Source organism: Manduca sexta, chromosome 14 (assembly GCF_014839805.1).
Source record: "Manduca sexta isolate Smith_Timp_Sample1 chromosome 14, JHU_Msex_v1.0, whole genome shotgun sequence".
NCBI lineage: Eukaryota > Metazoa > Arthropoda > Insecta > Lepidoptera > Sphingidae > Manduca > Manduca sexta.
The window spans coordinates 3,768,116-3,784,711 of NC_051128.1; the positions used below are offsets into that span (position 1 = coordinate 3,768,116).

At 33.3% G+C, this 16,596-nt stretch overlaps 2 protein-coding genes across 3 annotated transcripts; both read right to left on the minus strand.

Annotated features, from left to right (window-relative positions):
- Nucleotides 1–5,789: 5,789 nt before the first annotated feature.
- On the minus strand, nt 5,790–8,822 carry LOC115439936 (centromere protein S). Of its 2 annotated transcripts, none has more exons than XM_037438545.1 (4): nt 8,675–8,822; nt 7,644–7,801; nt 7,333–7,399; nt 5,790–6,030 (listed from the first exon to the last, which is right to left on the minus strand). In XM_037438545.1, exons 1-4 carry the CDS (start codon nt 8,675–8,677, stop codon nt 5,827–5,829), a joined length of 432 nt encoding a protein of 143 aa, XP_037294442.1. In that variant the 5' UTR covers nt 8,678–8,822; the 3' UTR covers nt 5,790–5,826. The 2 variants fall into 2 exon arrangements, with proteins under 2 accessions (XP_037294442.1, XP_030019883.2); XM_030164023.2 differs by lacking the exon at nt 8,675–8,822 and adding an exon at nt 8,108–8,365.
- A 402-nt stretch (nt 8,823–9,224) lies between these two features.
- Nucleotides 9,225–15,770, minus strand: LOC115439996 (GTP-binding protein 128up). Its single transcript, XM_030164110.2, has 7 exons — nt 15,552–15,770; nt 15,274–15,394; nt 14,362–14,537; nt 13,672–13,911; nt 12,872–13,040; nt 12,065–12,317; nt 9,225–10,254 (listed from the first exon to the last, which is right to left on the minus strand). The coding sequence occupies exons 1-7, from the start codon at nt 15,591–15,593 to the stop codon at nt 10,152–10,154; spliced, it is 1,104 nt and encodes a 367-aa protein (XP_030019970.1). The 5' UTR covers nt 15,594–15,770; the 3' UTR covers nt 9,225–10,151.
- Nucleotides 15,771–16,596: the final 826 nt, after the last annotated feature.

Sequence of the window (16,596 nt, forward strand, 5' to 3'; positions counted from 1 at the left end):
CACGGCGGACGACATTTGTAATGATACTAAATAGTGGCGCGCGGTAGGTACACTCCGCCAAGTAATGCGTTCACAACTCCGTGAGGACGGCGACATGCGCCAATGACTAATGGATTTCATTGTGAGATTAGTATTGTATTATTATCCTTAACATGAAGTTAGAAAGAGTGGATGCCGCGTAGAATACCTTATTGGAAATATTGGTGACTTTGTTGTTGATCTTTTTCTAATTGTAGCAGTGGCGAAAGGGCCATATAAAGCGATTTCTGTCGGCTTTCCTTTATGTAGAACCTAATTTTCATCGGAATGATTTGCAGACCACATTTATGTATATGAGTAACTATGTGTTGTGCCCAGCTCTCTTTCATAAAAATTCACCTTACGCTACTAAATTGTAGCAGTATTGTTTAAAAAGAGACATCTCTTGATCCATATTACATATAGAGGTCGAAACAAACGTCTCAAGATAACATTTTGAGGCTTGGAAGACAATCCATCTAAGCGACAATGAGCAAACTTTTCAGTAGAGTGAATTAAAGTTTTGATTTAATAAAAATTCAACTACTTGCTGTGTATAAATATAATCTATGTAATTTTATAAAATTCTAGCGCTACGAAACCAAAGCAAAACGAGGCAGAAAAATTTGACCATTCCAATATGTTAACAAATTTTCGGTTGATTTTCGCTTAGATATAATATCCTTTCAAACGTCTATAGGTGTTTAAAGTATGGCCTCTACGTTTAGTTCATTCTTGTAGATCTTTACCAACAAAGCTATCCAAACACTTTTTATCCTCCTTGTTTAAGTGAAAACATTACCTAGGTAATAACCTCACCCATATCTGTTTGGCATTCTAAGTATAAATGCTTGGTACGTATACAAATATCTAGGTTCAAACATTTTACCAAAGTGTGCATTCACAAAATATAACGCACTATAACTAATCACTGGTTTGAATCGGTTCTTTGACTGTATTAATTCAATTATATTTCTTTGTTAATTCTCTTATAGCTTCGTAACATTGTTAAAATATCAAATATTTTTATTTATTACATTTAGGTAGATATAATTAAACAAGCATATTGTATTCATAGTAACATGCGAAAACATGTAAACGGTATTTAGATAACTATATTGTCAGTATTATTAGTCAAGATACTGTTTGTTTTCCGAATAAAATAAGATTTGTGACAGAGTTAAATAAAGTAAATCTTAAAAACATTATGATTGAAAGCGGTCCAGTCAATAAGTCAGAAGCACCTATCTGCGTAATGTCTCGGCGGGGCATTTACATATTTTAATGAGCACCGCGGGCCTATCTCCTATAGCCTAGGTACCCTAGACCGGCCGCTCTCACTTGCCTTTTGTACTCTGATGGATGGAGTTTAATTGTAACCGTGTTTTGTATACCTTACATTAATTGATATGTTGATTAATTATGCATTTTAGGTAGTCTTGTATGAGTAATGCTGTGTTTGCTTTAACAGTGTTTTGGACTGTTTTCATAATTGTTAAATAATTTTGGTGTTTGATTTTAATTTTTGATTTAATATTAGAGATATTAGTTTAGTATTTGTTCGAGTCGAATTACTTTATCAAAATTGTAGTTCGAAAATATGAATGAAGAATTCATCTTCGTATTCATTGAAATCGAATATTTAGGCCGAAGTGCGTTTTTTGGACATCAAACGTATTTTAACATCCCATACCACGTTTCGCTGTACTCTTCAAATATGAAGTAACAGAAATTTCTAGAATAACAAACATAAATTAAGTCATGCATTTCACCTTCATTGACACCACATACGCTATCACGCAAACAAAAACCAGTTAACATTTTAAACATAATTAACATGCTATTTTCAGGACCACATAAAGTTTTTATTGTGCGAACTGACACACATTTGCGCGTCTAATTAATTTTGTTATCGTTTGTATTAGTTTTTTTATTTATTTTGGAAAATAGTATTAAAAATTATTGGCACATGAATAGACGTTCATATCGTTGGTTATTTTTTTATTAAAAAGGCAAGTGAACTAGAAGTTTTTTAAAAAAAATGTTAGAGGGTTTGCAATTTGGTTGGTCATCTGATGGAATACTCACTATCTCGATGATTACTAAACTATATCCAATGAATACCATCAATTTTATAGGTGTTTTGTCGCTCGTCATCAAGGGAAACGTCCTTTGATGATTTCAGCCGGGAATTATCCACTGCTGGACATAGGCCTCCCCCATTGAGCGCCATAGGGACCGGTTCTGGGCCGCCCTCATTCCTCGGACTCCGGTGACCCTCACCAAGTCGTCGGATATAACATAATTATACGTATTCTGCCAACAATACAACCTTCATAGATCCTTACTGCAGTACTAGTAACTGATGCACTTCTAACCTATTCTATAATATCTACCTCATCCAACTTCAAAGCAAACAAACTCCCGTCGCAGACGGCTTTGATTAAGAAATTAGCAAAACAGCCCAATTCACCGCTGATTTCCCTAGCCTAGACTTACCGTCAATTAAGAAGCTCTAATTATCTAGCACGTCCTCAGCCGTTGAATATGCAACTACCCTCTACAAAGCGCACTTAGATTAAGTAACAAGTACTTTCTGGGTGCTATCTTAGTCTTTCAATGAATTATTTGAGATAAGAAGAGGTCAATATTTACATCGCTTTGTCATTGTTTATATCTAGTTTCTAAAAAAAATTGAAGTCTTTGTAAACATTGCAACTCCTTTAAACTATAGATTAGCTTCAATTAAATTTAACGACTAGAACAAGCTGTGTTTAAACTTAAATTAATCAGAATTCAGATAGAATAATAAGTTAAATAATCGTCTTTCCAAACAACAAAAAGCAGAAAATAATAATGTTCTAATGACATAATGAGGTATTGTAGTCTTTGATTATTGGTTTTCAAAGTGACTGAGGGCGTAGAAGGCGGATAAAACTAACTATAGAAAGCCAAAGAGATCGACTATACATAGCAAATACTCCTGAAAAAATCTCTATCGTGAGCGATTTATCTGCCCAGTTTCAGATTTGTCGCATAGTTATTTTTATAGATAGGTTCAGTTTGTGACGGAAAATTCCTGTTTTCGAAATGCTGGTGAATTCATTTGTCTAACACTGTCGAACATAACTGTATTTAAAAACTGTGTGAATGTTTTGGCGTGTACCAGGTTGCAAGTTTGTTAATCTTTGGCAGACCAACAACTGTTTCCAATAAACGATCCCAATCTTAATATTTAATCTGATTCCGAGAACCAATCAAAACAACTCATTTATAAGCATGTCAAGAAAAACTTTCTTCTGATTGGTCCACTTTTGAGATAGATCGAAAAAAGTAGTTTATTTATTAGAAATGGCGGTAAGTGGCTAGTTTTTAATTATTGCAGTAACAAATAACACTACAGTGACGTTAAAGATATCTTTAAATGGTTTCTACAATTAAACCGACTCGTTTAATTAATAATTCACAACAAAAAATACGTTAAAACATGCTAAAAATTACACAAACATTCGTACAACTGGTGTCACGTCACGACTTCGACACACTCGAATAATTTACAACCTGTATACAGATATATGGTACATGAAATTCATTAACAAAGCCGCCTAATAACTTCCCCCGGTCACAGGGGGTCAGCGGGGGCCAGACGCCCCCCAGGGGTGGGGGGTTGACAAACAACACCCTGTAATGTGCTACTGTTGAATTGCAAAAATCTCATTATGGTCTAACTGTCGTTATAGGAGTAATTAACTACTAAGAATAGGAGAATGAATGGAGTTGTGTTGATGTTAATAAATATGCTGAAAAAAACCTAAACGCCCAGTAGTCTGGGGTTTGATTTCAGAATTTCTTAGGTATTGGATTATTTATACTTGCTTTTTAATGGTGATTCGGTTAACTCAAAACTGAAACCTGCATCAAAAACTGTGCAGCGATTTTGCGTGATACCTATCTGAACCAATTAAGAAGGTACTATATATTTCATGAATGAAAGATTAAATAATTTCTGTTTACCTATATCTACATCATGGCGCGTCATTCAGATTAGTTTTTAAAAACATCACTGTATGTAAAGAGAACTTAATTACATGACAGTAACATTGTCGGGATTCAAATTTATAATATTTTTTTATAAATTTGAATCATCATAATATTTTTTTCAAGTAAATTTATCACTTTAATTTAAGCTAAGTGGATTAATTGTAGTTACCTCTATCTACCGCTTCAGGGAAATGCCTATGAACGTAGAAATAAAAAACAGTAGAGATTTCTTATGCGCTCCCCTCCTAAGTACAGAAAGGAGGCCCTAACACTCTATATTCAGGAATACGACGCAATACCGTTCCTAAATCTAGGGAATGAAACGTCTTAGCAGTTTTTTAGTTTCTAACTCCACTCCCACCGCTCGCTTGTCCGATGGTAATTGTGTTTCGTTTATAACGAGGTTTTTTGGCGACGGACGCCGCGGGCGCGCCCTCGCCCGCCTGTGCAATGCATTCGCTATGCTCATTTCCTGCCTTGTATGTACAAATATATTTAAATCATTATTCCTTAGCTCGTTAATGTAGTTGTTTGATTGGCGTTTGACAGGCGAATTGTCTGTATGATTTGTATTGACGAGGAAATAGTCATTTGAGAAAGTAGAGTATACTATAATAGCAAAAAAAAAGTGATTGAATGTAACTGTTGGCCAAATTTTTTATTTTTTTAAATATAATTTTATGACGTCCTATTTTTGTGTCTTTTTCAAATATGTGTTCAGTAAGGGCAACAAATAACGCGATTTTTTATTTTGTAAAAATCGCAAGTTTACTAAAATGAGTACCTAATTTTCAAAATAAATTCACGTACGTAGATACTACACAATTATAATAGTCTGCCTGAACCTACCTTATAAGCCTAAGATGTAAGGAAGATACTCAAACTCACACCTATTATCCCCGAAGGGGTAGGCAGAAGTGTAAATAGTGCATCCATTGCCGCGATGTGTTTTCTGTCCCATGATGTGATAGCAAGCCTATTGCCTGCTCAGCAGTCATACCCCAATACAACTATGCCACCGAGGAAGTACCTAAGAGAATCGGACTTACTGTTCAGTCCAATATTTGGGAACATGATCTTTTTTTTTACAATTGTATAACGGGACGAGCATCTCGCTCGTCTGATGGCAAGAGATTATACCGCCCATGAACATTACCAATACCATACAGAACTTTGAATTACAAAGTACTTCGAGGCACTCACCCTGTCACCCTGAGACATGAGACGTTAGTCACCTCTACGTCAAAAGGAACATATATTTAATTGCTATATGTAACTTTTACTTCCTTGAGCACATGTTTTGAGTTATAACTATAGTCCAGGAATTAATTTTCATGTCATAATATGCTGCATACACGATTGTAACCTGTTTTGCGTTTAATAAATAAATAAATAAACTAACTCACGCTTTTCTCAACCAGTTTGCCCTCTCCTGGTAAACTAACCCCTTATTCATAGACGTTATTTATCTAAGGATAAGCATTGCTGTGATAACTAGTCTGTATCTCAGCTTTGTTTATCTGACAGCTTGCTGTTTGTTCAGCTTTGTTTATCTGACAGCCAACTAGATTCAAGTTGTATCTCAATATTAGCCAATCACAACGGCTCTATGTCTACGCACTGCAAAAGCTGTCAGCACTGAGAAACAGACTTGTTATCACAGCAATACTCCGTCCTTAGATAAATAACGTCTATGAATAAGGAGGTTAGTATTAAAAAAAAACATCAACTCTTCCTCGAAATTTATTTCACATCAAAAACAACTACTCAATCTTCAAAAGTCAAATCTATTGCGTTATCTAAATCCATCCGTTCGTTTACTTCCTTATCAGTCTCTGTCTTGGATGTGGAGGGTTTCTCTGGCACAGTTTTAGCTGTTGGTGTTTCTGGGACCCTAGTAACAGGCACTACTGTCTTACGACGCTTGTCTTTCTTGGCTGAATCAGGAGCTATTGCATCCAGGCGAGATTTCTGCAAGTTATGTAACATTGAATCTATCATATAAAATTACCAGAAAAATCTGTCTTGAGTGGCCACTTTTGTTTTTTAATTGACAGTACAAAAATTTTGTTTCGTATTTAATCAGAAGCTAAGGTTTTTATTGCCCTAGACAGGCTAATTTGGCTTTGCAAACTTAGTAAATATTTTAATGTTATAAAATTACAATTGTAAAATTAATAATCGCTCCTAATAAACTAACGCAACTCTACTATAATCTGTAAGCATGTCATACTATAATTCGGATTGACTCAAAACCATCGTCAATCCGTACAACGATTCATACAATTAAAATCAACCGTAAGTCAACCATATGTATTAATTCAAAACAACATTAAAGGACCTGCGATATACCAAATACACCCATTAAATTATTAAGTCATTGTGTCATGGTGTTGTGCGAATAAATGTTTTTGTATTTGTATTTTTAAATACAAAATATGAAACAAGTAAAATTCGGAAAAACTTAATTGACGCAAGTAGTGTCGAATGATATTGTCCATAATAAGAATCGAATTCCGGTAATATTAACAACAATTTCAAATGTAAATTCGATACTGAATGTTTAAATAGCTGTATGATGGACGCTGTTATTTATGCAATTGCTGTTTTCAAGCCGAAATCATGCGCCTAATTGAGTTCAAATCATTGTATGAACGGAATGCCATTTATCATTGTTACCGTCGTTGCGAGTTAAATGAGTATTAAAAATTGTTTTATTACTATTTTTAGTGGGTTTTTAAGGATGTTAATCGCGTATTTATCATCATCATCATCAGAAATGTAAAATCAACTGCTGAACATAGGCCTCTCTTAAAGATTTCCAGACGGACCTGTCCAAAGCGGCTTGCATCCAGAATGTGTCGCGACCTTTATTAATTTGCGTATTATTAAGAACTATTCTTTGTTCTATTGGTTATATAAAGGTCTGACGTCAAAATCTAGGGATCCTATTGGGTTTTGTCATTTCTTTTGCAAGGTAAGATTGATTTCTAGAATTTAATATTCACACTACGGTGATATAATTATCGTAATCAGGAAAAGAAAAGAAAAACAAATAACTCTACAATTACCTAATTATCTAATATAGAGAATTGGGTTCGGTAAAAGGAAAAAAATATTCTTTGTTTATATTTTATTTACGCCTGCCCTAAATATACTAATGTATGTAAATAGTGATCTTTGCGAATAAGGAAAAGCAAAGTCAATGAGATTTAAATAGTTTTCTTCAATCTGAAACACGAACTTGAGAATACGAATTGATGTGAATCTTACCAACGATGGATTCCTCCTCGCTAAAAGTTTTACATCTTGGTCGTTGATTGTACTGCGTTTAGCATGTCTGGAAACAGTATCGAAACATTCAGATTTGAAGCAAGTTTTATGAAGTTTTTACATTTTAAATCAAAGATATTAATATATTATTGAGTAACAACCAAATAATAATGCAATTGATTATCAAACAGGATATTCAAACAATACTACGCTAAGCTAATTAATGCATTTATTACATTTCGCAACATCTTAGCACAACTTGCAAAAGCTTGTTTCGGAAATCAGACCTAGTTGTGTTTAATTATACGCACTTAGCAAAAGCTTCCAAGTCTGTTCCGTAAACAGAAATTTTCTTATAAACCAGTTCTGCTACAATTTCCATTGCTGGCTTCGTAACGTCCAGGCCCAGGAAATGGCATGTTTCCGTACAAATTGATTTAACGTCTCTGTATAACGCAGCGCGGATTCTCTGAAATCAAATCTTAGATATAGCGCCATCTATGTATGCTAAGTATAACTATGTAATAGATAAAATTACTAGGCAACATTTTAGTTACTAGTCCATATGTGAATGCAGAGATGGCGCTGTAACCAAATAATAATTACTTATTGAATAGAATATAGATGGCGTTACAATGCGTATGTATAAATAACCAAAACATATGAAAACTAGTCATTTCATAATGACTTATTCTGAACCCACAATTCAACAAGTCTTTATCGTGAGGTATATTGCAATATGAATGTTCAATTTATTACATAAGTAAGCACTTACCTGTGTCTTAGATAAATTATCAAATGTTGTCATATTGTTTGTTTACAATTGCATTGGCGAACTTATTGAAAAGTTATCACATATTTTCACAAATCTTATTGAAATAAATCTACTTATATTGTAACTACAATCACCAGTGTATCACATATTAGTTAAACTTTCATAGAGTTTGATAGATAAACTAGTTTTGCCGGATTTTACAAACATAACCTCAAATTGTATATTTTTAATCACGACTCCAGGGTAAGGAAGAAAATCATACGTCCTAATTTTTACTTACATACTTTAATTTATTACGAATCAAAGAAACAAAAACAATTTATCATAACAGATTCTAAAAAATAATGCTCATTTAGTGTATTTTATTTTGTATATTTCTATCAGTTACAAAGCAACAAAGTCATGTGATATTACTATAGAAAGGGTCAACTAACAAATTGGCCATCAATCATCATTGAATACTTAGTTCAAACTAAGTGCAAGTTCAAAAATGTCCCTTTATAGTTCATAGAATTATATTTATAGTTTCAAGTTTATAGTTTCATATTAGGAAAATAAGCTACATACCATTTGTTTAAATTATTTTTGCTATTTTAATTTGATGATGTTTAACAGACTTAAACAGTATAGATTGTATTTAACACTTTGATGACTAATAAAATACTTTTTAAAACAAAATTAGCTTTAGGTCGTTGCAGTACAAGCTTATAGTTATATGGTTGAAAGAATAATTTGTTATAAGATTTGCTGTTATACCTACTCTTGCTATATTATTTAGTTTGTAAAATAAATATGTGAATAATTGAATTGTTTTTATCTTATCATAGTTGAGTAATTAATTACACACATTTCTCTGCCGGTGATTAACTGAAACAATTAGGTGTTGTATTAAGTGTGTGATTTTATCAATAACTTCTGTAGAAGTACCTATTTACAGGAATAAAGTTCCTTGAGTGGGTAGGTAGGTGGAAGTACTTTTTACATATTTTTTTTTGAGTAAGTTAGTATAGTTTTTGTAGTTAGGCCTTTTTACTACACGGAATTCGTTTAGTATGATAGCGTAAAGGAAAATAGGGACCGTAATATATCTCTCACATATCATAAAAATAATACACTATTATCATTTCATTATTTAATGAGCATCTGTACAACATAATAAAACATCCCCGTTAAGAACACACATAGCGCTGATTTCGATGTCAAACAGATTAGTTATATCTCTAGTATTTTAAACATTCAACACTCATAAATGGAGTTTAATTTACTTACATTTTACATTATTTATATTGTACCTTTATATTTTGTTAAATTTTAGCTCAAAGCCAAATAAGACCAAGTACATACAAAATATTCTTAATATATTTTTTGTTCTCACTTTCTCTTAGCCTTATATCTCACATAATTTGATTTAAAAACTGATAATACTAGAGACATTCAACTTACATTATTAATTTATTTACTTCCTGATGTGACAGATTATTTAAGCAGCACTATTTTATACAAATATTATTGTGTGGTGTGGACATAGAATTTTAGTAAATGCTTAATACATACAATTATGTAAAAAAATGCTTTATTTCATGTACTATGTTTGATAACAAATATAATAGGGTATCTGAAGAATATGCGCCAAATACACTTCTTTACGCCTAAAACTTGGATTTTAAAGTTGAAACATTATTGACATCTGATAAAAATGTATCAACTCGTGATCTATATTTGACACAATAATTTTAAAATAAAACATTGCGGCAAAGTACTAAACCTCCGCATTTTTATGAAAATGTGCTCAAAGTGAAACAAAAATGCTTCAGTAAAATAAATATATGGACATCAAGTTTTATTTTATTGCATGCTCTTTCATTATATTCCCAAGTAATAATTATTCGTTAGGAAAGTCATTTGATCATACATTTATTTAATTATGCTTTACAAAGTTAAACAAGAAGTGTACTTAACATCTCAGATACCCAACATAACCCTTGCTTGAATGCATATTTTATTTTTCGCAAAAATATATACTTTTTATATTCTTATGTACAATTTACACTTTCTTTACAATTTGGACAACATCTTCATCGGCTAAGATATGTTCGATACCAACTTTCTGTGGCTGATGCTTCACCGATGACCCCCAGACCAATGCACTGTAATGTGAAATTTCTTATAAGTCGTGTACATTATATTACAATAAGGAACATTGTTCCTGAGGGAGAGGTAGAGTTGCTGGTGGTAGGATGTATTTTATATTCGGCCGGATAGCGACCACCGTACACAAGGTGTTAAAACCCGCCATAGTGGCCCACGTAAGTGTTCCGGGATCAGCATGTATAATATCCGATTCCTACAGGCCGGCATTATTGTGTCGACTGCCGAGGGTTAATCAATCATCTCTCCTCAGTCGACATTCTATTGGACCCCACTCCACTTACCATCACATGCAGTGGGGTCAATTTGCTGTGGTATCAGAATGTGTATACCCGGTTCGAACAGGCCGGCAAAATTTTGTCGACTGTCGAGGGTTAATCAATCATCTCTCAGTCGACATTCTATTGGACCCAAATCCACTTACCATCACATGCAGTGGGGTCAATTTACCGTGGTATCAGAATGTATATACCCGGTTCGAACAGGCCGGCAAAATTTTGTCGACTGTCGAGGGTTAATCAATCATCTCTCCTCAGTCGACATTCTATTGGACCCCACTCCACTTACCATCACATGCAGTGGGGTCAATTTACCGTGGTATCAGAATGTGTATACCCGGTTCGAACAGGCCGGCAAAATTTTGTCGACTGTCGAGGGTTAATCAATCATCTCTCCTCAGTCGACATTCTATTGGACCCCACTCTACTTACCACCACATACAGTGGGGTCAATTTACTGTGCCCGTTCAAAAAACAAAAGAAGTTAACGTCGGACAGGCAGTCAGGACAACAAAACTAAATAATAATAATACCAGCACTTATTATATATAGTGTCATTTTGATATTGTGTTAATAAATAAACCAAATACTCGTCTTTACCTCTGCTAACATTGTACCAAAATCATCCATGATTAACGAATGCTAACACCTAAAATCCTAGTTTTACTTTTTCAATATTTTGTCTATTTTGTAGTTTTGTGCGAATTTGACGTAAGCGCGAGTGTATTTTTGACAGAGTGTAATGTTGATACTACGACGAACTCTTTTAAAAGTATTAGTCGTGGGATTAGGGCGCGTAAAATTTAAATATTTTTATTATTGATATTTATTTTGTTTGTAACTTAACACTTTCATTCTACAGCTACGGTTCAAGTAACTTACTGTAAAATGTTATTTCCAAGAAATAAATAAGTGGTTTCGTTTAATCATGCAATGTCCAAATGACTGTAAACTGTCTACTGTTGAGCTTTAGTACCGAGAGGGTTTTACGCCTTAGTCCCCCACGCTGTCCTAATGGAGGTTGGCAGACTTCAAACCTCTAATATCCAATTCTCATACTTACAGGGTAATATTGACATTGTGTGACTAAATAAAACTACATACTTATCTACTTGGAAATAACACTTTACAATAAGTTACTTGAGCCATAGATATGTATGAAATAAAAAAAAGTGGGATTTGGAGAAAATAAATATTAAAAAAAGTAATTTTAATTTTACGCACCGTAATGCGACTACTACTCTAAGAGAATAGGTCACAACGGCAAAATTATACTTTATTCAGAAATACACCCACGTACACGCCATATTCGCATTAAACAACAAAATTATCAAAAAAGTCAGAAAACTAAAAGCAGGAATTTTGGTGAAAATATTCGTTATTAATGGATGATTTTTGGCACACTGCAAAGGTAAAAACGCGTATGTGGTTTCATTTGGTAACGCAATATCAAAATTACCTTGTATGTTTGTTTCCTCACAATGTCTTCCTTCACAACTAGAACACAATAATAAAAAAAGTATATACTCACTACTTGAATTCCTTCACAATAGATCTATGCAGTTTGTTACAGAAGTCCTCCACGCTCGTTCTATCAGCATGAAGTACCACGGGTGCATTATAATCGGGCAGTTGTCCTTTAGGCTTCGTGTATATCCTGACCAGTTTCAAATACTCCCACATTTTCTCCAATAAATCGTCGAAGTTCCATTTGTGGTGGGCAGATATCGGGACGCAGTGCGGGATCTTGTAGATAACATCCAACTCTTCTATGCTGATTTGATCTAAAATTAAGGATTATTGGTCTGATTTAGGATTTACGTCACATCTGGAATAAAAATTTATACACTTCTGGAATTAAAAGTAATGTATTAGTCAACAATATATGGTTTATTTGATAGTCTATTATCCATCCAAATGTTTATGCATAACGCTTTTAAAAATATCCCAAATGCAAATCAACGTCTGTCAAATGTTCGAGTATTTTATATCATTATTTATTGTTATAATCTATACTATTATATGAAGCTGAAGAGTTTGTTTCTCTGAATGCGTTAATCTCAGGACCTACTAAACCGATTTTTTTTCACTAATAAGAAGCTACTCTACTCGTGTGTGCTATGCTTTTTATCCTAGGAAATTATAAGGCGGCATTATTATCCTGGAAAACATTCTCACACGGGCGAAGCCGCGAGCAAAAGCTATTAAAATTATAATATCATTTATAAATATTTTCACAATAACTTTTAATTACTATTAAGTATATTTAAATAGCATGTTACACCATCCAGAAAAACATTATATTTTACTGTTTCAAATTAATCTATCAAAAACTCACCAATCTTGTTGAGCAGATAGATGCAAGGTACGTATATCCTGTTGCCTTCGATGACGTCGATGAGATCGTCGCTCGTCGCGTCGTAGCGCAACGTTATGTCCGCGTTGTGTATTTTGTATTCAGACAAGATTGTTTTCACCGCTTCTATATCCAGCTCTGATTGTGGACACTGTGGAGAGATGTTTGCTTATTGATTATCTTATACTGAATAATGAGGAGAGAAAAGCAAATATGTAATAATGATGTTTGATGGTAAACCAAAACTGGGTATAAACCATAGCCACTACATGTCATAATTTTTTTTGATTACAAAACTATTTTTCTAGTTTTTCCTGCATTAAAATTAAGACTAATGTAGCCTATGTCCTTCAAAGTATCTCCATACCAAATTTCATTGAAATCTATTAGTATTTGAGTTTATCATGTTCAGACAGACACGACAGGGCTTTCGTTTATAAAATGTAAGCATTTCATTTAGTACCAAACTGAATTTATAATCATTCTTTCCTACTTAAGTCTCCAATTATATTCATTGAAGACCTTTTATGTGGTCTTAGAGAATTAATAAGGCATGATAAAAAATTACTTAGGCTTATTCTTTTTGAGTTATGCATGTTTTTGTTGTTTTTTTTTATACTAGTAGACTTAACCTTCCCGACTCATACAATCATATTTATTGCTGAAACTCTAAAGTCCATACACTTGGCATATATCTATGATTTTTCAATGAGTGACTTCTTATCATCATAGATCATTTGTTTCTGCCATTACGAGTCATATATAACACAAAATTCACTCACAGTAGTGTTCAAATTGATGCCACCCTTGTCTTTTTTCCTGAAATGTATGTTAGGTGGTTGTTTGTTTAACCGAAGTCCGAAGCCTTCCAACTCATGCTCTAACAGTTTCTTATGCTGCAAGGGTTTCAGGACGTCCAATACTATGAATATAAGACTGCATGTGCGTGCAACGGCTATCACTTGACGACCTCTACCTTTGCCGTCTTTGGCGCCTTCGATAATTCCGGGAAGATCTAGAAGCTGTAATGAAGATTGAGTACTAAAATATTTTTTTAAGAGTATAATTTTTCTTCTACAGAATCAGGGGTAATTTAAACATAATCTTAACAAAAAAATTGTTACAAATCTTAGAAAGAATATTCGTTCAATAAATTCATAAAACCTGTTTTATGCAATTTGAAAGTAATTATATCAAAATATCAACATCCTGATGCTTTGAATTATGATAAATCAATGGTGGTTGGTGGTCTATGATTTGCGGGTATTGAGTGACACTAAAAAGTAAAGTATATAGCCTAAAATAATATAAATGCAACCAGCTACAAAATATATGTCCATGACTGCATAATACATAATATATTCTTTACACACATAGGACATATGCTTTTGTGGTACAAATAAATGCTAAAATGTCTAACCAAGATTCATTTCACATATGACAAAGTATACATAAAGAAATACTTATAATACCTGTATCTTAGCACCTTTGTATTTAATACAGCCCGGTACAGTTGTGAGCGTTGTGAACTCGTACGCTGCCACTTCAGAGTACACTCCCGCCAAATTAGAGAGCAAGGTCGACTTGCCTACAGATGGAAAGCCCACGAAACCTATACGGGCATCACCAGTTTTGGCCACATCGAAACCTGGCAACAAAATAATTTAAGTATTGCAGTAAATTACCAATATGGAGAAGTCTGCATTTTACTTTACGTTTTTTTTTTATTGCTGTTAATGACTATACGAGCTTGCCTGATGGTTAGCAATACAACTGCCCATAAACAGTAGAAACACCATCCAACACCTTGCATTACAAAGTATTGTTTGTTATTCCACTGTACTCACCATCTTGAGATGTGAGATGCTAAGTCTCATTATGTCTAGTAGTTACACTGGCTACAAGGTCCTTCAAACCGGAACATAACTACACACTGCTGCTTGGCAGCAGTAATAGACATTGCGGTGGTACCTATCCAGGTGGGCTCTCACATGAGAGACCTACCACCAGTTATTTACGTTACTAAACTATTTTAATATATAGTTGTTTTTTTTTTTGAAGTTGAGTACAATAAACATTTCTGGCCTGTGTAAGCTGTAACTTTTTAGGGCAGCAGAGTAAAATACAGAATAATGTTTATAATAATTATTAAAGGCAAATTAGAATTAAAAAATTATTTATCTTGTATTTCAATAGAATACATGTAATATTTACATAATAAAGGCCACTACTGTATATAACTTTGTATGTAATTCATAAATAATTGAATAATAAAATAGGTCATAGTATAACAGCTGTTATGACCTTATATACCTATAAAATAACTTTGAGAAATGTATGTAATTATATATTGAAACTCTTTTTTTGTAATGTTAATAGCTTACCATCGCCCGTCGCTCCGCCGCCACCCTTTGGTGTGATCAATTCTCGCCTCAATTTTGCTAGACGTGCCTTCAATATACCCAAATGTAGCGCTGTCGCTTTATTTTTTTGTGTGCGGGCCATCTGAAATTCATTTCAAACTTACGTGTTTGAAACATTATCTTCGGGTATAAAAACATGCTTATAGGCATTATTACAGGCAACATTCAAGGTCGGAGTAAGAGAATATATGTTTTAAAGCGAATTTATCATTATTTAACTCATAACCTCTCATACTAACCTCGGCTTCGATAGCCGCAATTTTCTCCAGTATTGTAGACATTTTCGAGGTTTTCTTCGATCGGTTTTATAAATCAGATGCTCTAAAATAAATAATTAACGTAATAAGGCAGTGCTTTACACAATAAATTATATAAATAGCAGGAAAGCGTGTCAATCTCGGTTCGTGTACAATTTCCAGAAACGAACAATCTGACATTGACGTTTGGCTGACTCGTAAAATGATCCCGGTAAATGAAAGTAATGGCATAATGTTTTTATTATTATTGTTAATATCATTTAAAATAAACTTATAATAGACAAATATCTTTAATAAATAAATAAAACCCTAAAATACCTATTATATTGATTTTATTCACATGAACTGCTTATAGCTATTTTAGTGCCCTCTATGATGCAATATAAGAAACGTTCAAAAAAGAATAAGTGGTTACAAGTCGTGCTTCATTCATCACACAGATGTCGCTGAAGTGAGTAAATAATGAAAACCACGTGGAAATGCTTTCCCGAAGGTTTGCGCATCGTAACTACAGAAGGAAAGGAATGATGGAAAATTGTTTGCAGGGTTTGCCTCAGTGCCACCTTGGACGTCGGTACAGAGCAGTCTCGCACCCGCGCGTGTCCGCTGAAGTTTCGAAAGTATTTAAATGAATGTCGGAAAAATGTTTTGTTGAAACGTGTCGCTAACATTTTGAATGTGTTTCTATAATAATCGAGGATAATTAGAATAAGTTTTACGTGTAAATAACTTTTTAAACTTTGTGTAAATAATAATAATACTTCATTAATGTCTTAGATTTCATAGACTTAAGTAATAGTGTTAATAACATTGGTAAGTGTTTTGAAAGAAAATTCTTTATCCATGTATTTAATAATATTTAAAGTAATTTCCGCGTTTATTTTTAAGATATTTTGTGATTTATTTTCATAAAAATGTATCTTAACTGGAGTAAATCTTATTTTTGTTACAATTACTTAGATAAGTAATTTTCATTTAAATTTGAATATTTATGCTTTGTTTAAAACCTTAAACTCGTAACAAAATA

Coding starts and splice junctions, on each gene's coding strand:
- LOC115439936 (XM_030164023.2), bottom strand. CDS start 8,140: ATGACAACATTTGATAATTTATCTAAGACACAG. Junction 7,802..8,107: donor ATAATTTATCTAAGACACAG/GTAAGTGCTTAC, acceptor ATTTGATTTCAG/AGAATCCGCGCTGCGTTATA. Junction 6,031..7,332: donor CGAGGAGGAATCCATCGTTG/GTAAGATTCACA, acceptor CATAACTTGCAG/AAATCTCGCCTGGATGCAAT.
- LOC115439996 (XM_030164110.2), bottom strand. CDS start 15,593: ATGTCTACAATACTGGAGAAAATTGCGGCTATCGAAGCCGAG. Junction 15,395..15,551: donor TTGCGGCTATCGAAGCCGAG/GTTAGTATGAGA, acceptor AATGAATTTCAG/ATGGCCCGCACACAAAAAAA. Junction 12,318..12,871: donor CTATCTGCTCAACAAGATTG/GTGAGTTTTTGA, acceptor CCTTAATTTTAG/ATCAAATCAGCATAGAAGAG.